A 24823-nucleotide genomic window follows, 5' to 3' on the forward strand; every position below is an offset into this window, starting at 1 on the left:
ATCCTCCAGGCCATTAGGGGCCACTAACACAATCTTTCTGTTCCAGTCACACGCTCACTGAGCTCACTGATCTCCTGCACTAACTGATCAACATGGACTTCTTGTATGTATTTATTTATGGTTTGATTGACAAGGCCTTGAATCAGTGTAACATGTTTTTGACTTGACCTTCCATTTCCAATGTGAGCAATGAGCCAGGGGTTATATTACCTGCCATTTTTAACAGTTTCTTCTTCACTTATTTGATCATACTGACAATATGCAAACATTTTTACAAAAACGTGCATTAAATAAAAAACTACAATAATTTACAAGTCAAGACCACACTAGTCAACGAATTAACATGAGTGTAATGAGGTCATGACAGTGTGGCATACTGATGTTTATCTTATCTATATTAATATTTTAGAAAGAAAAAAGTAGGCAGCAGGAAAAAGTAGGCTATGTGTGTATACAATATACTCTAGGATTTTATTTTCATATATATATATATATAGTTTCATATTTTAGTCATTGTAGTAGGCTATATCAGGTTAAGCAATAAACATTGCTGAAATTAAATGTTTAATTCTTTATATTTTGTTTTATTTCAGTTAAAATGTATTTCAAGTAACAAAAAAAAATTGTTTTAGTTGGCTAATGACAAAGATATACAAGTATATACGTCACTAGGGATGGTAAAGTACATACTTCTGACATAATTTGTGTTTATTTGCATTAGCATCTTTCCAGATTAGTTAGCATAAAATGTATTACTCCACTTTTAAGTTCATGCATTTAAAAACTCTGCGTCACATTCCTCTTCTGTTGTGCAAAATAATATAGCCTGAAAAGCACCAGATAAAAAAATGCATCAGTCATACAATATATTAAGTGTAATATTTGGAATATACTATTATTTCAAGTTCACTGTGAGTTTATTTCACACAAGTGCCCTGAAAATCAGAATGTAGTAGCACTCAACACACGAAAGTGTGCAGCGCTACGTTCAATAATACTGAAAAACGTACAGAACAAACAAGACAGAGGGTACAGGGGGGGGGGGAGAGAAGTGGAAAAGCAGAAGATTTGAGGCATAAGAGAGAGATCAAGACAAGAGAGAGTGTTTGGTGGGTTGAAAGCTCTGCAAAGGTGAGGAGATGAGAGATCCCTCGGATTGTGAGTTACATAAACACAGACTTTGTGTGCGCGCATGTGTGTTAGCGGCTGTCCGAGAGAGAGAGAGAGAGAGAGAGAGAGAGAGAGAGAGAGAGAGAGAGAGAGAGATTTGACGCATCAGTGCGCTAGAGTTAAGACTGCATACAGTAAGAGTTGAAGTATGTTGGTGTAGGGGGTTTGCAGCAGTGGACCTGTGTCTCAGGCACATGCAGTGTAATCTTCTTACTGTCTATGGGTGCGAGCTCACTGCTGCCATTATATAACTGCTAATACATACACACCAAACAGCAACAGCCAAGCCATGCCTTATCGTGACCTCTCGGATACACTCATACAGTTCAGCATAGATGTGCACACTTGAATTCAAAAGTCGCTGCCAGTGTCCTTACTTCCTCTTTAGTACATGTCTCTGTCTGCCCTGAGCGTCTGTCTCCATAATCAGTTGAACATTACATTACACATAACTTGACAAATTATACAAATGCCCGATCTGAAAATGGGAATGCAGCAAAATTTCAATGTAATGTTAAATCTATTCTATTTACTTGTAAATAAAAAAAATAAAACTAACTAAAAATCAATAAAGTGAATTTAGGCACCACAATTTTATAATATTCAGTAGGAAAAATGTATATTAACTTTTAATGATTTGCTAAAGATTATATTTAACAGCATTATTAAATTACCATTTTGAAATATTCATTTTAAGTCTCTATTAAATGAGTAGGTAATCTTAACATAAAAATAAAGGAAATGAGCATGCAAAATGAAATTCAGTATCAACCAATATACATCCAGTACTGACCAATAACTCATATGGTACTAACATATGAATGCATAAATGAAAATATGAAATATGTGAAAGCTTAATTGTAAACAATTAAGGGGGAGGGGCTGTATTAATTATTAAAAACTAAAAGGAATATAAAAATATTTATTAAAAAGCTTTGAGCAAAAAAAAAAAAAAAAAAAAAAAAAAAAAGAAAGTGTATTTTAAAAATAAATTGCAATGTTTACAGTTTCCCAAAGGTTTACAGGACTAAGTTACAGTACTTCACAGAGTTTGAGTGAAATTGTTGCCCATTACAGTTCTGGATTGTATATTAAAGTAATAAGCTAAAATAAAAATGAAAAAATAAAAACCTGGTTGAGCAGCAGTCATATTCAAATTATGTGAGTAAAGGCACGTTCACACAAAGTGCGATAACTATAAAGATAACACTATAGTTCTAAAAATCGTTCTGAATATTAAAGAATAGCAGAATTCACACCACAGCTATAACAATAACGGCAGAGAGGAACGATATCGTTGGAATTTTATTCAACGACTTTATTTAGCTGATGAACGATAAAAACATTGACAGCCAATCAGAATCCATCCTGCTGTAACAAACTCGAGCATTTAAAGTGACAGACAAGCACACGCTTAGAATAAACAGAATGATATGGTATGGACGGCGCTAATATAGCTATCTTTATAGTTATCTTTAAGTTATCGCTCTTGATGTGAACGGGCTTTTAAGGTCTGCTTTTCTTCGTTGCATAAATCCCTTCCCTCTTTTCACCACATTTCTTGTTCAAAGCTTCAACAACATGAAACATCCCTCTAAATAAAGACACAAGCAAAGGTTTCACATTCCTTTCCACTTTTCAATTACATGATTTGGTTCTTGAAATGAGAAGTCTTGCACTGGCTGTTTACAGTCTGAGAGAGAGTTCCACATTCATCATCCTATGCGTGCACTATATTGACTTGAGTGTTTCTGCTGGGGGATGTGTGTTGTGTAAGCTTATCTGCGAGGGGTCTAAAGTTTCTTTTGTACTGAATTTGAGGTCAACACAGTTCCACAGGTGGTTTAGCATAAAACCACATTCATAGCGAAATAAACACCGTCTTCATGAAGGAAAATACAAGATTTCAATCTTTGGCTACAAAGGATGGACACAAAAAGTGTGTTTCTTAATTGTTATGTCAGCAATACATTGGCATTTCAGTCAAAAACAGTTTCGGTTTTCAATATCTTCCATGACTGTTTTGTTCAGTTACTCATATTTTCAAGTGAGCAAATGTGCTGATGATTGTTTGCTCTTACGAGAGAGACCGCTTCGGGTCAAAGCACCATTAAAGACTGAATCCCGAGAACAACCGTGAACAGAACTGCCCTCGAGTGTCCTCGGCTCGTCTGAGCTGGTGATAATCAGATGGATCCTTCCCTCTCGCTTGAGCACTAAAAACATGCAGTCTTGTTAAACAGAACTTTATTGTTCAGCAAGACGACAAAGCCGGCATTTTGAAACACAACTATGTTCACCTTTATTTCAACCGTCTGGGGCGATTATTTCGGCTGTGTTTGTCAGATGTTGGAAAAGAAGGGAAACTTGACTGAAACTGAGACTGAGAAAGTGTGTGGATGTAGTCAGAAGAAGAATTTGCAGAGAAAACTTTACATTTCAGCTCTTTACCTTGCTGTGGTATGCCACATTTTTGGTTACACACTTCTTTTTCATGGTTCTATTGGGTATTTGGCTAATTTTTGGTTACACACTTGTTTTTCATGGTTCTCTTTGGTATTTGGCAAATAAGTGTATCGACTGATTTTACCATCACGTAATGCTTAAGAATGATCTTTTCACTGTTGAACAAATGCAGCTACAAAATTAGAGCAGATGCGGTTGAGTAAATAAAACCGTAAATTTCAAATACGTTTCCTCGTTCACCTGTGAGTAATCTCAATTTGCAGACAACATGTATACTTAAAGAAAGCATTAGGGTCTCACAGAAAAGCAAGCCGTGTAAACACTTAAATAGGCCAAAACACATCTTGACTAAGCAGTGAAACGTAGATTTGATACACTCAGGTCTATTTTATGAAACAGACAGTTCTGACTCAGAAATCTAAGCATGAAATCATGTTTGAAGTCGTTTTAATACCCTATATATTTGTCAAAATAAATGTATAAATTACCTAGTTAATCCAAGTAAGGGAAAAATGTCAGTAATCATCACAAAATAAAAATTACCAGGGTAAATTATCCTACTTATTAAATGGCTATTGGCTACTTATCAAATACACAATTGATCTGAGTTGAAATAATTGTATCATGTGAGAAGACAGACAACATAGGGTGATCCAAGACACATAAAAGCGTCACAGTGGTAAAGAGTTTAGTGGTCATTATACAAAAGTCTCTTACCGCAGAATACCATAATCCAGCACACCAACTAAATAGTTAAAGGCCCACTAAAGTGCCTTAAAACACCCACAGCATTATTCAATGTGGATGTAATTTCTACTGAAACAGAAAGATTGGGCGGGTACATATCGAACAGCTCCTCCCCTTTTGTTAAAATAGCCAATAGCGTTTAGTTTACATCACAGCTCGGCCAGAGTCTCTAACCGCTTCTCCTCCATATCGCTTTCAAATATAGCATTCTGTGCAGAATTCAAATGGGTCCGATACGTTTTCTTGTCTGCGCCGACTCGCTCATATGATCCGCTCTGTGCTATCGTGTCTCTGGACAGGAGCAGACTGTGCGCGCGGTGCGGCGGTTCATGTGACACTAACGTGAAACCAGTTTTCATTCATCCTAATGGAAAGCATATTTACACTGTCTGAATCATTCCCTACGCCCTATATAGTGCACTATGTGCCAGTCATCATGTAGAAAATAGCAATTGTGTGAACAAGTGACCGATTTCAGACGCAGCGTCAGCATCTATTTATAATGTAGGGGGCTGGGTGGATGCTTTAGATTCTAGAGAGCATTTGATTGGACAGAAAATCTGATGAGAAGCTAAAGTGCAGAGCGATGTCTTCAAAATCACTGATCCATATTGGCGGAAGTGAGAGACTAAGTTTTGAATGCGTATATCGTCTAAATGCGAATTTTGTCACTGTTTTGGAGAACACTGGCTTATAGATAACAGTAAAGACTAATAACATTCATACTAAAAGTCAAAACTTCAATTTTGATTTCATTGGGACTTTAATACTGTATGTAGGCCTATAATAAATTCAACTTATTTCAGTTAGTAATTTTCATCTTATTTTATTTCAGCTTTATTTCAATTAATACAAATGATTTGAACAATCCTGTTGCCGCCAAATCATTTAGAAGTGTGTGTGTCTTATAACTTGAGCAGCTCTGAACAGAAATATAGTCTTCTTTGCTACATCTGGGAGGCCAGACTTTTTTTTCCTTCTTCTTTTTTAAAATATATAAATATGACTGTCTGCCATTTCTCCTGCCCCATTACCTTTCTGGCTCACCCTGATGACTAAATCACACATTTTGTCAGTTTAAATGTTGAACATATCCAGTATTCACACAGAAGTTTGCAAATACTGCTGGAAAGGAGACAGCACCTAAACAGAGCTTGACCACAGTTCAAGATCAATACAAGCAAAACACAGAGGTAGGTTTCCCTGGAGCCACTTTCTGTCGCTCACTTCGGCCTCCTGCTCTGGCTCTTACGGTGTCGCAGTAATTAGAGGAGATGGTGGAAGCACACAACTCGTGAAAACTATGTCTTCTCACCCACTCTTCACAAGAGATAACTGTACAAAGCACAGCATGAAGCAGCAAACAAACACTTAACGTATCTGGAACTTTTAACGTCCAGCTGAACTTCCAAAGCTGAATTGCTACAATAACCTTAAACCAATACAAATCTACAACTGTCTAGACTTGTTTTCTGAAGGGAACACTTTTATAAAATGCGATTACTCTTATCCTTGAGCTTAATGAGGAATTAATGAGGAATTTTAGCATGCCAAAAAAAAAAAAAAAAAAAAAAAAAAAAAAAATCAAGACTTTTAAAACTGCATTCTCTTTCCATGAGATCAAATACCTATCCTCATATTCAACTAAATCAATATCGAAACTCACTGACCCTGTGCATGAGCAAACATTGTGACATCTACGTAGCTAAACAAATGCTTTCACAAGGATATGTCAATCCTGTTGCTGATACTTTCTAAGGAATTACATTTAATAAATTATTGATACAAAATTAATAAATAGCAATTATAAAAATAATAAATGCAAATAAAATGTATGAAGCAAAAATAATGAATTTATAATTATTTAACCAAAACTAACAGCGTGTAAAAATATACTCTTTTCTTTTGACATTTTTAGTGTAAAATTATCCTAAAAAACCCTATTAATGTTTTACTATTACTATTAAAACCTGACTAACAGACCCAACATTCAAATAAAAAAAGCACTACTGAACAAAGAAAGATGTCAAATAATATTAGAAATGTCTTTGAAGGAAAATTCCTACTTTCACTAACTACTTTCTGCCCACCCTATCTCTCCCTCCCTCTCTCTCTTTCCTTCAGGATGGCCCTCCCTCGTTACACATGTGAGAGCGTAAGCTAGTCGAGGATGTATTTTTAGCCTCATGCTTGCAGATTAGCCAAGTATTTTTAGACCGTGTTATCCAATAGCACACCCCCTCCTACACACACCCACACATCCCCACACACACGTCACAGGGGCTCTGCTTACTACTGCCCACCCCAAATTGAACATTTAAGACCTGAGAGAGAGGCTAGGCAAGGCAAGGTCTCGGTTAGGCTAAAAGTAAATAAAACAAGCTAAATGTCTTGTTACAGGAGTTAAATTAGAAGAGTTCAAATAATACAGATTTTAAATATAGACTATAGAGCATTTAGAGAATTAAAAAGTTTTAAAAGGGACCTATTAAGTCCTTTTCCAAAGTCTTCTACTAGAATAGGATTTCCTTCTTGAATGTTCAAAAAACTAATTTTTCATACATTTTACATTGTTGCAGCACCTCTATTTCCAGTCTGTCAGTAACGCTCTGTTTAGTTCTAGTCTATATGAAGCCCCTCCTTCTGAAAAGCACAATGTGCTCTGATTGGTCGGCTGGCCCACTGTGGTGTGATTGGTCAACCACTTTGAGCGTGTTTCAGAAATGTCAAGCCCCTGGTTTCAAAACAATACTAACGCAACTCAAGGCCTCACCCCTAGTTTTTTGCATATACCTTGGGCGGGAATTATTTAAACGATGATTATTGTGACGTTCCCGAAAATAAACTCAGGAAATCAAGGCATTTTAGTGAGGTCAGAAACAGTGGTTAATGATATAGAGAATATCTCCCTTTAGAGTGGACTTTGTGCTTTGTAACTTTGCATACCTTTTTCATGCTCAAACAGCAATATTACACACTGAAGAAAGCTGAAAATATATAAAGCTGATATATATAAAAAAAAAGCATAATAGGGCAGATAAAAATGGAATAGGTTTAGTGCAACTTTTATACAGATATATCTTACATTTGACTAATTTGAAGCAAATATTTGGTAAAATATATATTTTTTTAAATCAGCAATTTCTGTATGTCTTATATGAATATATAATCTATCAAACAGTACCTGACTGATAACCACAAACAACTCAAGATGCTTCCTAATGCTACAGATGACTGTATAATCTCTACAGCGGCCACTTGCTTTATAATTATGAGTGAGCGCTTACTCTCTGCCTCTCTCTGTTTTTAGAGAGAACATTACATAATTTTCTCTCTGAAATGAGCACAGTCTAGTCTTTTCGCACAAACACACACTGACAGATCCAAGATGACAGCCAGGCTGTTCCCGGCTGTCTGCATCACTGTCACCATGACAACTCCCAGAGACAGAAAGAGAAAACGAGAGAGAAAGAGTAAGGGAAAGGCTAACACTGAACACCTGATAAGCTAGACCAAAAACAGGATGCAAGGTCTCCATCGTGAGCAAAAGGTTACATTAGCAGTCAAAAGAAGCTTTCACTGAGCCCAACGTAAACAAACGCACTAAAGAAAACTGAACAGTCATCACATTCAAGTTCGTCAAGTTTAATTTAGTATAACAACTGAGATATGGTTTGAGATTAGGGATATCAACGATTAATCGATGATCGGTGTGTTGGTTAAGCAAGTGGCTGGTAACGTAATAACTTGGGATGCCCCGAAATAAAAATTCTGGGCCGAAACCAAAATCAGAAATTCTTAATGCTCTTGGCCAGAAACCAAAACCAAATATGCTTTTTTTCTCATTTTGAATTAGTTTATTTTTCTATAAATGTATTAATATTATACTTTTTAATGGAATTCAATCATTTTAATGATAAATATCTATCTGTCTGTCTGTCTGTATAATTAATAAATATATATGATGTAGATATAGATATATAGATATAGATTTGATCTTATATATAAGATCAAAAACAATAATTACAAGCATAGATAAACATAGTATAACAAACTGTAACCAAAATGTAATATTTTACCAAAATGTAAAATAACACTATAGGTTTCACTGTATAAATTAAATTTATATACATTTTTGTTAAAGCTGTGTTTTGTTTTTTGATTAACATTAATGACTTAACAGCATTTATAGGTTGCTGTCAATTTAAATTGATCCAATTTAATGACACACATCCGATTTCTTTCTCAACTCTTTACTTTCACAGACATAACCAACTGTGTTTACAAGAATACTTGCCAAGACTGGTATTTTGATATAATTGTGTGCGTGTGTCAGTTCAAGCACACGGAGGCAAAAGAGGAATCAATTGTGCACGCCAAACTAATCTGTGTGCATGCCTTTCAGGTGTGTGCAGCTGTGCTGTGTGCACAGATAACAGTGCGCGACTGCCGAATTAATGGTGAAACCTAGCAATTAATCCACAAAACACGTGTGGAGCCTGGTCTGTACGGATCATGGATCACCTACGATCCGTTTAACCCCTAGCATAGAGCAGAATATTGAGCGGAGCAACACACCGCGCAGTGATAACGGCTAGAGCGAGCGTGAAACCTGAGTGGCTCATATTTTCACCGCGCGAAATTTCGATGCATCCCTAGTGATAACTTAAGCCCTGTTTACACCTGGTATTAAGATGTGTTTTGGTCAATCGGGTCACAAGTGGACGACGCTTAATACAGGTCTAAACAGGGTCTAAAACGTTTTGAGCTTGTCTCTGCCTATACTCTCTGCCTACTGACCTAAAACATTAAGGGAAGCGCGCTAGCCAGACAGGATTTAAACTTTGTCGGCTGAAGACCCAATTTTGGTTTGAAGACAAAAAAAATAAATAAACATTACCAAGCACAACTAACACACACTCACAGCGTTCGGCGTCGTCTTGTGGCTATCAGAGCAGAAACGATAGCTGTTTTTCCGTCATCTCTGTGCGCGTTCATATGTAAATGGCGTGAGCTCATTTAATCTATTAGATCGAAAAATCTGAAAAAGCCCATTCATTTAAATGTGGCCTTAGTGGTGCCCACCACTTCAGATTTAAGAAGTAAGGTTTTTTTTGTACATTTGGAGTGCTGTCAGTACAGAGAACAACGACAAAAATCGGTGTTGCCTACAACGTGTTATCCTCTTTTTAAAATTTGCACCCTGTTGACTTCAATGGGGCAAGTTTTAAACCTGCGTTTAGCCTCTTAACATCCTTGATGTGTCATTACAAGTGCACAGCCATGTGAGTGAGTTTATTTAGAGTGAACACGGTGAATCTGACTGCAGTAGATGTGAAAGAAATGAATAAAAATGATAATAATTCAGCCAGCGAAAATACCTGTATTTACATCCTGTTTTCGGTCGAAGTCCAAAGTAGTCAATTGTCGAGTTCACGCGCGTGATCATAGGTACTAAACCTATGCGCGTGAACTCGACAATCGATTACTATGGACTTCGACCGAAAAATTAAATTTGTATAATTTGTCAAAATTAAATTATTAAATTTCAAATTTTAAAGAGGATAACACGGTGTAGGCAACACCGATTTTTGTCGTTGTTCTCTGTACTGACAGCACTCCAAATGTACAAAAAAAAAATTTTCTCCTTTAATTGATTGTTAATTTAAACAACGATTGACTATGGAAATTTATGGAAATTGACATCCATATGAGAGACAAAACTGCACATTTTTATACTTAAACCCCACCAGCTTATAATGGTGAAGTGTGTAATTAATTTGGATGTCAAAATATGTTTTCTATCAGGGCTAAATATACAGAGATAATTACAAGTAAAATATCTGTTTACTTTCACCTTTCAAAAGGTGTACACACTGGCTCCGTGGTGCTATCACTGTCAAAAGAAATATCTGTAATTTGTACAGAAAAAGACTGAAAATTGCTTGAAATTGTTTTAAAAATAACACTTTTTCCCTTTTCATTTGGTGACACCACTGGGGCAGAAATTACACACTTCAGCTTTAAGATAAAACACTAAATAAATCAATATTACAAAGCACATACCACGTTATTAATTAAAAGAATAATTAAAATAAAAACACTGTATTTAGTTACAGTGAACTACTTCAAAATGTATATTTGCTTGTGCATGTGTACATGTGTGTGAACGAGTGCGTGTGACTCAACTGTATCCTGGCAACGTGAGAAAGAGGGAGGAGCGTAGTATTCTCTCTCTCTCTCTCTCTGGTTCTCTCTAAGGGAGCATCTGTTTTGAAATATGCATGAGTGTGAGTGCTCAGAGAGCTCAGTTTCACTTTTCTCATTTCTGCGTACTTGAAAAGCAGCTTTATTCCCTGAAGAGCAAACCTCCAGCATGGCACCGCAAGTGCTGCGTAACCTGCATCATTGAGGTCAATACCTTGTGCAAAGATTCAACACGACACAGCCCGCAGGACACTTATTACAGTTTGCTCTTAGAATGAAGAAGAGTTCATTCTAGAAATGCTGGTTAGAGTTTGATTCTGTTGTGTCATAGCAGGTCAATAAAAGCTGAGGCTGCACCAATTATAAAGAGACCAAGCATAAAATGACATTGAAAAATCAGTCAAAGGAAGGGAAGGTTATGAAGAGGTTTTCCATTTTTTGCATTTGTTATCTGGTTGTTTTCTTAACCAGTCTGTTAAACAAGGAAGTTAATCATATTGAGACAATGCACAGACACACAAAAGACACGCTAGAACATAAGTTAACAACCTTCTCTTTTTTTGAAAGAGTATTCGAAAAAGACGTTACGCAACAAACATTTAAAGCAGTTTTATGCTACTCTGTTTGCAGGGTTCGTACAGATTCTGTACGATTCAGATTCACTACTTTTCTGGATTTCAAGGACAACAAATAATACATTTTGAAATAAAAGACTGTATTTTTATTTTTTATTTATGAAACACGAATTACTGACAATATACATGAAATTAAAGCACTTTTCAAGTAGCTCTTCGGAAATATGGCAAAATTCAAAAAGACAAATTCAAGTACTTTAAGCACTTTAAGCACCTCGAACCCTGTGTCACAAGGCCTAACAATGCACTGGAGACCAATTTTGCATTTGTATCAAATTCATCTAAATCTTGCATTGTAGCGTATGGATACAGTATTGTATGCAGGCATTGTGTGGACACAGTATTCCACAGTAATATTATTACAATTTAAAATAACTTTTTTCTATTTTTATACATTCTATAATGTAATTTATTCCTGTGTTGGCAAAGCTGAATTTGCAACATCATTACTCCAGTCTTCAGTGTCACATGATCCTTCAGAAATCATTCGAATATGCAGATTTGCTGCTCAAGAAACATTTCTGATTATTGTCAATGTTGAATTTTTTTGTAACTTAATATAAAAACAATTTATTCCGATAGAAATCTTTTGTAACATTGTAAATGTTTTTACTGCCACTTCTGATCAATTTAATGCATCCTTGCTGAATAAAAGCATATGTACATTTGTGAATTGCTCTAAGCTGCAGATATGACGGTTTATTTTTCATTCTTGTAAGAGGCTGTCTTATGAAGCTCAATAATTATAATAATAAGAAAGAGGAAAGGATTCAAATCAAAAACCCCAGTAAAGCCTGATCCCGACCAACTAAACAGACCTGCGTTGTTGTAATGGCTGCAGATCTGGACACTATCCATCAAAATTTCACGTTAAAAATAGCATGCGTGCAAACACGTACATCTACAATTATTCGATAATAAGGCCCAGGTGGCAAAGGGGTAAGGAGTCAATCAATGGTCCATTAAGTTTCTGAGAAACAAACACTTTCAAAAGTATCTTCCAGAAAACATCCACGGCACATGTTGATCCGTTTGCGTGCATCTGTGTTTATTAACTTGAGGGCTTTGGATTCGTCATACATGACAATTAGCCAATGACAAAGGCGTTAGAGTTAGTGCATTTGGATCATTTCTGTGAATCAGTTCAAATAATCCTTTGATTCAGTGGATTCAAAATTGTGTTTGTGTCATTACTAAAATATGTTCAAGGAAGTCCCCATTTGCATTTTTAAATAAATGCTGTTTGTTGTTGCGACGTACTTATGTAAAATTACAAGCTGCAGTGTGAGAGTTACTGTACTGGTGCAGACAGACCTATTGTATTCGGTTTCTGATTCAGGTTGCTAAAATGAGGAAGAGGCCCAAGAGGAAGGAAACGAGTTAAGAAACAAATGTCCATTTTGTAACAGAACATACACATTACATGTTCTCTTATTATATGAATAATGAAAGATTGGGCCAAACTTCCTAATCAAATGTAATAAAAAAAAAAGACAATCATAAGACTTTTACACGGACTGGATCAAGTAATACGGTTACTACATCAAAACTGTTTTTGTTGTGTCCTGCATGTAAAAGCTTGTTTATCCGATATAAGCAGAAGTGAAATGCTAAGACAAGGACTAAGCTCATTTTGTGTAGATCGCATATGACAGATAATCCTGTCAGTGCAAAAGTTCATTTTAAGAGGGTTGATGCTGCTTTGCTCATCTTATATGGTGCATGCAGAATTAAAGTGCAAATGGTTCTTACAATAGCCGACAGTTTACATGTGCATTTATTTATTCATTTTTGCAATAAATGAATACTTTTATTAATCAAGGATGCATTAACGAGACATTTATATTATTACAAAAGATTTACATTACATTTCAACTGTTTCTTGAGCACAAAATCAGCATATTAGAATGATTTCTGAAAGAACATGTCACTGAAGACTAGAATAAATTACATTTTAAAATATATTAAACTTGAAAACAGCTATTTTATATTGCAATAGCATTTCAGAATAATACTGTCTTTACTGTATTTTTAAACCAATAAATGCAGCAGCCTTGGTGAGCATAACTATATTAGCGTCCACACACTAATGCACAATAAGTCAATAACATTGTTAGTATAGGCACACACTGCATTTATGTAGTCTGTAACTTTAAATGCTCAAGCTCTCTAAAGCAGGATGGATTCTGATTGGCTAGAAAAAAAAAAAATCATTTTGAAAGTTATACCAATTATATCGTTCCTCTGTACCATTATTGTTGTAGTGGTGGTGTGGATTATCGTTATAGTTATCATCCTTGGGGCGAACAGGCCTTAAGTAAAACAAATCTTAACGACCAGCAAACTTTTGAACAGTAGAGTATAGCCTACATATTTCTCCACCTCAGTCCTTAATCTGAACACGGATAAAGTGAGTGACAGCATCACAGCAAGGGTGTTATAAGATGGCTTTTGACCAAGACCGGATTCTAACACTGGGATTATGACAGCACTACAGTGCGCATACAGACTGGACACGGATTAGAATGTAGTGAATTTAGTGTTCTCATGCAAATGCCACAGACATAAAAAAAAATAAAAAAGCCTACATATGCCTTTTGTGGGTGAGTATTTCCAGTCAAAAGTTGGCCTTTTTCGGCTGGGAAGAGAAGCATGTTCATCAGTTAACTACTGTATACATTTCCTGCACCATTTTCCCAGCTTAAAAACAGTGTACCTATTAAAAAATCTCCAAAAAAGGTGGTTCCTTTAATGCAAATGCAGTAGTGTCAGTATCATAGCATGGTGAAAGATCAAGGCTGTGTTCGACACTATCTGGTCATTCATCCGATGACTCCTGATGAGTGTTTGGCCCTGGTCAACTCCACAGACAATGAGGACAAGGATCTATTTGTGTGCCTTGAACATGTGTGTGTTGTGTCTCTGCACCAGTTTCTGTGTGACTCAAGGCCAAAGCAGTGGGAAACCTTGCCACGGAGGAGCTGCATGAGTGTGTGTGTGTGTGTGTGTGTGTGTGTGTGTGTGTGTCTGATGACACTCATCTATATTTAACTGGCTCTCTCATATGGTATGAAAGAAAGGCAAAGGCAGAGACTGACTTCCAGGCATCTTTCTAATCAATAATGAAGCAGTTTGCAGTTTGTCTTCAAACAAACACACACACACACACAAACCCGGTTAGATGCTCCACAGGTAATTTAGCTTTATATTATCTTCAAAGATCGACTATTAAACTTCACATATAAAAAAATATTCTCTTTTTTGCAGGAAATGGCAATCAGTCTGAGCAAATAGGGTCTTTGAACAAGAAGTATCTTCTTCAGCCTTTGTTCCATTTGTCTATAACACAGAGAACAAAAGAAAACAAAAAAAATCCCAACGTCACTTGACCTTATAGTTGCTGAAAGAATGGACACTGAACAGATGATGCATCATCAGTACTCAAAGTCCCAATATGAAAGACGACAGTCACATGAGATGCTCAAGAGAGATGGTGAGAAGATGATCAAATGGGCCATGAATCACTTGTTTTCCTAGAACAAGCCTTATAGGAGACTTCACTGTTTCTGGATCAGTCTATGCATCTGAAGTGCTGAAATGATCAGTGACCAGTGTGATGATGATGGAAATTATCATATTGGTACTGGTGGAACATCTGGAATTTACACATTACAGATTTATGTATTTGAATAGCATATACAATTTCCATCCATTTGGATTACACAGTTTTCAAGGGATACTCCACTTTTTTTTGGAAATAGGCTCATTTTACAACTCCCCCAGAGTTAAACAGTTGAGTTTTACCGTTTTCGAATCCATTCAGCCGATCTCCGTACCACTTTTAGCATAGCTTAGCATAGATCATTGAATCGGACAGGACCATTAGCATCTCTCTCAAAAAAATGACCAAAGAGTTTCGATATTTTTCCTATTTAAAACTTGACTCTTCTGTAGTTACATCGTGTACTAAGAACAACGGAAAATGTAAAGTTGCGATTTTCTAGGCTGATATGGCTAGGAACTATACTCTCATCCCTGCGTAAAATAATCAAGAAACTTTGCTGCCGTACCATGAGTGCAGCAGGCGTAATGATATGATGCAGCGCCTGAAAATAGGTCTAATAGGTTAGACAAACTTAGTCCCGGTCACGTTGGAAGTTACCGAGCTGGGGACTATTTTCAGACGCTGCGTCATATCATTACGCCATGGTACGGCAGCAAAGTTTCTTGATTATTACGCAGGAATGAGAGTATAGTTCCTAGCCATATCAGCCTAGAAATATCGCAACTTTTCATTTTCCGTTGTTCTTAGTACACGATGTAACTACAGAAGAGTCAAGTTTTAAATAGGAAAAATATCAAAACTCTTTGGTCATTTTTTTGAGAGAGATGCTAATGGTCTTGTCCGATTCAATGATCTATGCTAAGCTATGCTAAAAGTGGTACCGCCAGACCCGGAGATCGGCTGAATGGATTCGAAAACGGTAAGACTCAACTGTTTAACTCTGGGGGAGTTGTAAAATGAGCCTATTTCCAAAAAAAGTGGAGTATCCCTTTAACAACAAACTAATAAACTTAACTTGATGTACATTTATGAACTATACATAAATGAAACAGTTTGCAAAAAGGTAAGATTTCTGCACTCAAATTTTGTTTATGTTAAAACTGTGTAATGGATGGAACATGTATACGGAACTCAAATACATTGATTTTAAATGAAGGCCTAAATATTTTTTTCAGTGTAGTATTCACTCCTCTCATTCTTTCTCTAACCTCAAGCATAATCACAAATCTGACAGCAACTGAGAACTTTCTCGCAACTTTCACAGACACGTATTAACACTTCTGTCAGGATCCCCACTCACCAGATGTGAATTTACATGATGTGTAAGGACATTCATGCAACGTAGCTACAACAGTGCTTAGACCTTCCTTGAAGGGATAATGAAAATGAATATTTTGTCATCATTTACTCACTCTTAAGTTGTTCTAAACCTTAATGAATTTCCAGTATGGAAAAAAGATATTCTGAAGAATGACGGTACCCAAACATTTGACTTCCATAGTATTATTTTCCATACTGAGTCAATGTGGTCCATCAACTGTTTAGTTACCCATATTCTTCAAAATATCTTCTTTTGTGTTCAGCAGAAGGAAGAAGTTTATAAAGGTTTGTAAATGTATAAAGTATATGACGACAGAATTTTTATTTTTGAGTGAACTATCCCTTTAACTGCCAATACACATGCATAGTAATTGTGCATGTTGATGCTGTCGTTACACTGTACAAAAGTCACAATATCGGGAAGTAAAGGCAATACGTCTAATATTAGCGCTGACCAAACACCAGGGTGTTGCAAATGTGAAAAATGGCTCGGCTTGGCTTTTCTGGAGCGAAAGACCTGATCAAAACTCGTGAACTTGTACAAAATCCCACCGGAAAACCTTGTAATGCATCTTTTTTTGGAGGAAATCATGTTTCACACATTCATGCTTCTGAACTACTGATCTATTAAGCATTACATAATGATTGTTAATGATATTATATAATAATAATGAACCATTTTTATTACTGTATGTTTATTACATGTATTAGTATGTCTGTTGTTGTTGTTTAGTGCCTGCCAGAACTAAAATAAAATAAAGTATTTTGTCATTATGCATAACTTAAGTGTCTGAAGTGTTTTGCAATGCTTTAGCATGTTACATTTTGGCACAAAACTAAACTTCTTTACTTTCGTCAGCGTGAAAGACACTCGGGCCAGTTGACGGAAGTGTCACTTGCCCCGATCGGGCCAGTGCTGCATCTTCACGGAAGTTGATCATTTGCGTGTTTTTAAGCCTCGCCTATTTAAATATTCAAGGCCGTCTCTCGATTGGTACTCGCGCGATGTGTGATACTTTTTGTGTGCGCGGCAACACACATCCACAGCGCGCACAGAGCGCCACGTCTCGCCTTAAACAGTTGTGGTGTTTATGTGTGCGGCAGTCGTCCATGAGGGGCTACCGCCTTTACTTTCGTTTTGTGGTTGTTTTTATTATTAAAGTGTTTAAATGTTCGCTGGTTCCCGCCTCCTTCAACAACAACAACATACCTCGCTACAAACTACACGTTTACCGTTCGTTTAAAGCGGCTTGCCCCGTCAGATAGCCTACTCTGACAGTTGTGCTGACAGATAGATACTTGCACTTCTGTGTAATGTGTTCGAGTTTGAGATGTTGTGCTTTCCACTGTACATAACCTACATTTCACTGGTATATTCTCCATCTGTAAAATGTTAGAAACTCGTGCAAATATTTCCATTTTGCGGTCAGGAGTGAATTTCCGCCAAACTCCACAGATTTCCGTGAACGAGCGCCGCCACGCACATGCGCGAAAAACAGACGGAGCGCAATAGAATAGGACCGCAATAATTCTGACTAAAATATACATATCGCTAAAATATTTTTTGTTGAACAATAAAGTGGTAATTAAACAATATAGAATTTGATAAACGATATAGAATTTTAAACCAAGTAGGCTAAGTGTATTTATTATAGCGGTAACTGTAAAGTGACAATTGTAATGGGGTAGACCTAATCAAATGTAGGTTAATTAGTCTGTGCTTTTGTTTGTATTTATTTAAATTTTTAGTTTAGTGAATTTTAAATCTTTTTAGATTGTAAAGTTACAATGTTAGAATGTAATGTGATTTTAACCCATTTTTGCACATAATATACTATTTGTAATTTGTTCTTATTTTAATACTGACTGTCTTTAAAGCAACACCAACTTTTCCTCTTCAGTCCCCCTACAGGTTGGAAGCGGAATTGTCCATTACCGCTGTCGTAAATTATTTAGCCTAGCGCAGCCTACTGTCGCACACACGCTCGCTGATTATCCAGCACCGGCTTTTGGAATGAACGAAGTCCACAGACAAGGTAGAGTATGTTGCATAATTTTATGAAAGTATGATGTATTGCGACATCAGAAACAAACAAAAACAAAATAATGACTATTGTAACGCTTGCCATAAAGCAAGTCAAATTTGTAGTTTCTTATGTCTCATTCGAACTACAGAAACGCTACCCGATCTGGCAAACTTGCATAGTGCGGTTATAGCAGATATAGGGCCGCAAAGCGAACGCAGAAGTGCCGTTTCACCCTGTTACGACTTGATGAACCACTGAAACGATTTTGGAAACATTATTTTAAGGTAAAAATAATCTTTAGTGTTACTTTAACAATATTTAAAAAGTATGAGTTAGGCTAGTAGTTTTTGGTGTCATAACCTTATTTATTAAGGTTACATGGATCAAAAACAACTAAAACAATAACTAAGCCTATTTTATTTTATTCCATTTATTTATTACGTTTTTGTGTTGGGGCCAGTGAAAATTTTGGCAGGGCAAGTAAAAATTTCAACCACTGGCTCAACCGGGCCAGTAGAAAAAAATCCTTAGCATTGAGCCCTGCAAAGCCTGGGTTAAGTGCAAGTGCTACAAATTAGATAAAGCCTAAATCAAACAGCTTCAAAGGGAAAATCGATGCCAAATGGCCAGAAATTGTTAATGGCATTTTCTTTTTTTATGTATTTATTTATAAGCTTTTCATCCCAAATATCACTATATAGAGCCTAGTCTGCTTAGTAGGCCATGATGAGTGCATGGAACTCACGACACCTATTGAGGCCTGAATACACAATATCAGAAGCAGTGTTCTATTGCAAAAAATATATATAATAACTAAACCAACGGACCTAAACAAACATTTTCAAATTCGGAAAAGTTTCAGATGTTCATTTCAAAATATTCAGGTCAGCATCAACAAAAAAGGAGGGGAAAACCTGCTTACTTCTTGCGAAACATATTGATTGTGCTTTGGGCAAAATAAATGATGCATGCTTTTAACAGTTTTCTTGAAAAGTTATCAAACCTTTGTGCCTCTAGAGGTTTGACTCTCCTCCGTTCAGTTACATATTCACTAATAATGTCTTTTAGTTTGATTATCCCCTGAGAAGACCAGTTGCAAGTGCAAAAAAAAAAAAAGTCTTCTCTTATGCTCAGCGATGCTGAGGCGGACTTCGTTTCGGTTCTCTCTGAGAAAGCGGTGGGTTTCCTGACTCTGAGCCCTTGCGTGAGTGAGTGAACGTGTGGACATATGCACAAGCCATCAGCAGTATGTGCATGTTTGTGTGTGAACGCACAGCAGAATGCCGATCCAATAAGCCTCAATATTAAAAACGCCCAAAGGATATACCGCCAAAGGAAGTCATATATGATATCATCTCTAGTGAAATATTTGTGTGGTGTGTGTGTAAAAGAGATGGTAAAAATCACACTCGCAGCGATATTGATTGAACTGCATGGACTATGTGCTGCAGTGTTGACATACACCTTGTACTACATTCCAGTGGAACATGTGTACATTCATACCAGCATAAAAGTGTGCGCTGCATTGATAACACAGCAGACAGCATGAAGTGCAATTAGGGAGATCATAGTACTACCAGTAACAGTACAACAATGCATTTGGTAGAGAAATAAAAAACAAAAGCCAATTTATTACTATGGCCTAACAGTATATAATTAACACAAATAACTGAAAAACTATACGGATGTACCTGAAACGTATTCAGAAGAGGAAAACTGTAAATTGTGTAATTTAAGAAATTATATACCTTTACATTCTGACAGAAAATAGGTGAGGATTCCAGTAACTGACTCCAGTAATATTAGGCTACTTCCCGTAGTGCTCTTGGGTAAGTTTCTCTTTATCACTCATTGAGCAAATAGCTGGTACAGATAGCTAGTAAGTAATGGATTCTTCATTCATCCAAAACATCTCGTCATTATTTTAGTCATTCTCGTCATTTTCATATGCAGTTATTTTTGTGGAACACCAAAATAAGGTGATAAATTGTTATGCATTCTGATAGTTAATAGTGATTAGGGGCTGTCTGGCTCTGAAAAGGCATACAGCTTTGAGACTAAATTTCGCCTATCATCTTGCCCTTGCCCGAAGTTCGCATCTAGCCCACGTTCGTATAAAAAAAAAATTCACAATGGCATCAACAATATGGAATTGCCATTTCTGAATCAAGATATGGAACTGGGCTTGATGTGAGCGTCGGCAGAGGTGAAGTTTAATAATAAACACAATGACCCACAAGTCATATAGAATTTTTAACATTTTTGGGACTTGGCATCCTATGGTCACAATGAACTGTCATCGAATGATAAGACCTGGCTGCGTAACATTACCACTATTGTGCTTTACAGAAAAAAAAAAAATTCTGGGTGAACAACTTACATATTCTATTATGATTACTTAGACATCTATAATGAGAATGAAAAAAACAAAACAAATAAAATGTGTACTCTATGGATAAAACAGAGCAGAACACTTATTTTCTACTAAATTATCAAATTGGCCTTCATATCACAGTGAGAGAAAATTATTTCAAAATGGACATTGGGCCTACTTCAATTAAGGCAGATAATGTATGGGTTTTCAAGTTTGCAAAAAAGTAAAAATGGAGAGTAAAAAGAATCATTGTCAGACACTTGATCAGCAAAGTTTTCAGGTATCCTACGTTCTTGACGTAAACAACTCCTGCAGGCAAATAAATGATTTTTTATGAACGACTGTGGTTTTTCCTGACCGCTAAAATGCTTACATGCAGACAGGCACAGTGAGACGCATCGCACACAGTTGTACCTGCACTACCAGTCTCGCAGACCTCATCGCAAACACATACAGAAGACGAGAAACTTACACAGTGGTAACTATGCTCTTGGAGTGTCTGACGTCACAAACCTCGTGTAACCCTGCCAACTCAGGAGTTAAATTTAGATCTTGGGCACTGGTCCCAGACACTGCAAAACAATGTGATACCACAAGCACTGCTTTAGCTGGAGACACTGCTGCTGGACACGACTTCAGAAGTGATAGAAATGTGCACGGACATGCATTAAACACACTAGAAGAAACATATTGTGAACTTTAAAAACTGCAATTTGGTCCAGAAGTGAGTTTGTACTGAACACCAAACTTTCAGAGAAAGATCTTAGGTCTCAAGTATCCACAAGACTAACATGAAGCAATTCATCCTGCAGTTTTCTGACTTTTGTTTCTGCTTTCAGTGTTTACACAGTAGTCAAAGGCCTTGTGTACACGCGGTATTAAAAATCACATAATACAGCTGTGAGTTGAGTCCAAAAGGTAAGCGTAGCCTATTTGGGACAGAGTATGTGCTATCTTTCCTTTGAAAAGTGCAAACCACAGTAACAGATCATTGTCGCTATTGTTGACTAAAGCTAAAACTAGTAAAAACTGGTTTTCATTAATTGAAATAAAAGCGAAATATTAGATTAAACATTAGAAATGTTGCTCTGACAACTAAGTAGAAGAACTAATATTACTACAACTATAAACCGAAACGGAAATAAAAATGAAATAAAGCTAAATCGAAATATTTGTAAAAACTACTAAAAAGGACAAAGACAACTAGTAACGACATCAAGAGACCCTCGCTTTGACGAACGTGACTAATAAGTGGTCGAAGACGACGCACATTAGTAGCCTACCAAGTGTAAACAACATACCATCTTTCAAATGACCATTGTGATTGGATCAGCCGAGACAGATCTTAATTCCAGGTGCAAACGAGGCCTATGAGAGATACTACCAGATTCCTGAACCTCAAGACTGAAGGCTACCTCCTTTACTTCTTAGGGTTAAGGTAAAATTTCACTTGGTTTCAAACTGTACTGCCATGATGACACACAACTCGCAAAGACATGACACAAACGACACATTTTTTCCTTGAGAACTGACTTCATAAACAAACCTCCTTTTGACATCTACTAGGCCTAAAAAGTATAACCCATTCCATAATGCATGTACAGAATATGACAAAGCCACAGTTAATATCTCAAAAACATGTAGGTCTACTGGTGTTACAGAGTAATGCTTTCTATATCCATCCATTTCAAATCAATTAACACTAAAGAGTGTATTTTAGACTATCTAGTTAAGCCTGGTGGAGAATACTGGCTGTACCTAGAAAGCTTGCATGGCATGCACGTGCAGCAATTTCCACACACAAACGCTGTCTACATAGGCAGCTCGCTAGGTTTTGACACACAGCCATTGTGTGGGGTCTGAACCCAGACGCACACATAAGACCCTAAAACTCGACTTGATACAGCCACCTAGCTGCAGCACAGTGCTTATGTGGAGAAAAGAGAAAAGCACTGAGGCTGCGGTCTCTTTAAATCGCTTCGATGTGAAGCGTTTGTTGCCCATACCGGCTCACACACAGTAATGTCCACATCGCACAGGGGGGAGGTCGACGACACCGGCCATTAACGCTTCGAGAACTACCTGTGTCACCCTCCGAAATTAGAGTCACTTAGCATATCAAAGAGGAATTCACCGCCTTGACACAAAAGGCAACGACACGATGCTCCTCCGCAATGGCTGAGGTTCAAGTAACTGATTTTTAACACTGTAACTTTTCTGTGGCTGCATCTGAACCGGGAGTGTAACATAGGCTACTGATATATGCTCATGCGGTGTATTTGTTTCCCCACCACCGCTATGCTTCCTTTTTTGTGTGTGTGTCAAATGACGTCCATATTATCGCGCTGAAGCGTTGTATTGCATTGAGATACATCACAGAGAGAGAAATGTCTACGAAAATAAAGTAAAAACAGGCTACTGTAGTGGCATCCTTTTAAACGGCTCCCCTATATAGAAGCTAGCTGAAACTAGTGGAGTTTTACATTTAAACCAGTGCTAACTTAGTCATAATAAACGTAAATACACATTCACGTAGCCTACTGTAATTATTAGCAAGCTGATGTTGATTTTCAATTCCCATCATGTTTTCTAAACACGCCTGAACTACAAGTAGTAAGTAGGAGGAGATCAAATGACATCATCAACTACTACATAACTTTATACGGGCTGCTCTGCAAAGTATCTAAACGCCTCCAAAGTTACCCGGAGCTCTAAGCACGAGAAATAGTCCGTAAATAGATTGAAGTTGTTGTGATTGTCCCGTACGTCGCGCGAGTTTTCAGTTTCGACAAGTGTAAAAAAGCACAGACGCCAGTGCGAAAGTTTAGCACTGCAACCAAACAGCACTGTGTTCATTCCAAACACCGTAAGCACCCCTAAAAGAAGAGTCACGCACACAGTAACCTACTCACCGCGATCAGAGTGTTGTTCCTCTGCTCGATGGTCGCGGTTGAATCGGGCTCTTGTTGCTTGCTCTGCTGTTTGCTGTTGCTGGATTTCTTGGCCCGCAGCTCTAAAGTCCGCTGGTGCAGATTCACCGTCTCCCGGCGCTCCAGCTCCAGCTGCTCGGCGTGCGCTTGCTGGTAGCGGCTCTCGCAGTTAACGTGGTGCCGCCGGCAGCCCTCGATCCGCTGCCGGAGCCGCTCCACCACCGTGCTGTGCTTCGGTATGCCCACGTTACCGCCGCCGCCGGTGCTGTTGTTGGTTGCATTAATGGCAGAGTTTAAGTTACTGTTATTAATGCAAATGCCGCCGCCGGTCGGTACGGCAGCGGGGCTGGCAAAATCCCCCATCATCTGTGATTCGGGAAGAACTTTGTCAAGCCCCCCTGACTCTCTCTCTCTCCCCTCTCCGAAGCGGAGCAGAAGTCCGCTTCGCCAGGGAGGCAGATACAGTGAAATTGGGAGGAAATAAGCGTTTAAATGAGTGTAAATCCCTCCTCCGGGAGGATCGCCGTGTCAACCATTCAATAGACAACAGTGCGGGACCGTGGAGGAGCGGGTCTGTTACTCTCTCGCCTCTACTGGAGCTCCATCAAACATCCGGATGTTACTCGCAACCATCACGCATAAGCACCGCTGCTTCGAGCCCGTCGTTTTATTGTGCTGTCCTTTTGAAAAAAGTTTTGCCGTCTGCTGAGAACAGGCTCCGGAGTTGTTTCGTGAACTTGCATTGCATTAGTTTGGTCGGCGAAACCCTCCACGAGCGCGAACAAGGTGTGCAGTTTCTAAAAGTCCCGATGGCTGGAGAGGAAATCCTACAGTCGCCAATGTGTACAGCAGCTGCCACCATCACAATAATCAAGCGCTCCCCTCCTCCATGCTAGCGGAGTGATATCAGGACAACAGCCGAGCGAAGAGCAGCCACCAGCCTGCGAGCAGCACGTCAGCTCCGCGGAAAACACGGCGCGGAATCTAGTGCGCTGGACGCGGAGTCAGTATATTGACTTCAGAGGAGGTGAACGATAGAGCGGTGTAATGCTTTACTGGCGGGTTGTGGTACTGCACCTGAATCATCTGATACTCCGAGTTCGTGAGAGTACAAAGCACTATACTAGGACTGTGATGTATTACGGGGTAATCTATTATCATACCATACATATAAAATAAAATATATTACAAAATTAAAAACATATAAAAAAGTAAATGTATTAATAACAATATATTTATATAGCCTACATAGGCTACATGTTGTGTTCTAATAGAAGTAAAAGAGGAAAAGTAAAAAAAGAATAGGCCTACCTAAAAAATAAGGTTCTTCAGTGTAGTTTTTTGCTACTATGTGGTTCTTCAGAGTTTAAAAGTTACATTGT

At 37.7% G+C, this 24823-nt stretch overlaps 1 protein-coding gene across 1 annotated transcript in view; it reads right to left on the bottom strand.

The window, feature by feature from the left end:
* maml3 (mastermind-like transcriptional coactivator 3) overlaps window positions 1-24372 on the bottom strand; it is a 116194-nt gene extending 91822 nt beyond the window's left edge. Inside the window, exon 1 of the mRNA XM_084389767.1 lies at window positions 23424-24372. Coding sequence (XP_084245893.1) covers window positions 23424-23807 — 384 coding nt within the window. The 5' untranslated portion in view covers window positions 23808-24372. The remainder of the gene's footprint in view (window positions 1-23423) is intronic.
* Window positions 24373-24823: the final 451 nt, after the last annotated feature.

The sequence above is a fragment of the Rutilus rutilus genome, assembly GCF_951802725.1.
Source record: "Rutilus rutilus genome assembly, chromosome: 2".
Taxonomy (NCBI): Eukaryota; Metazoa; Chordata; class Actinopteri; order Cypriniformes; family Leuciscidae; genus Rutilus; species Rutilus rutilus.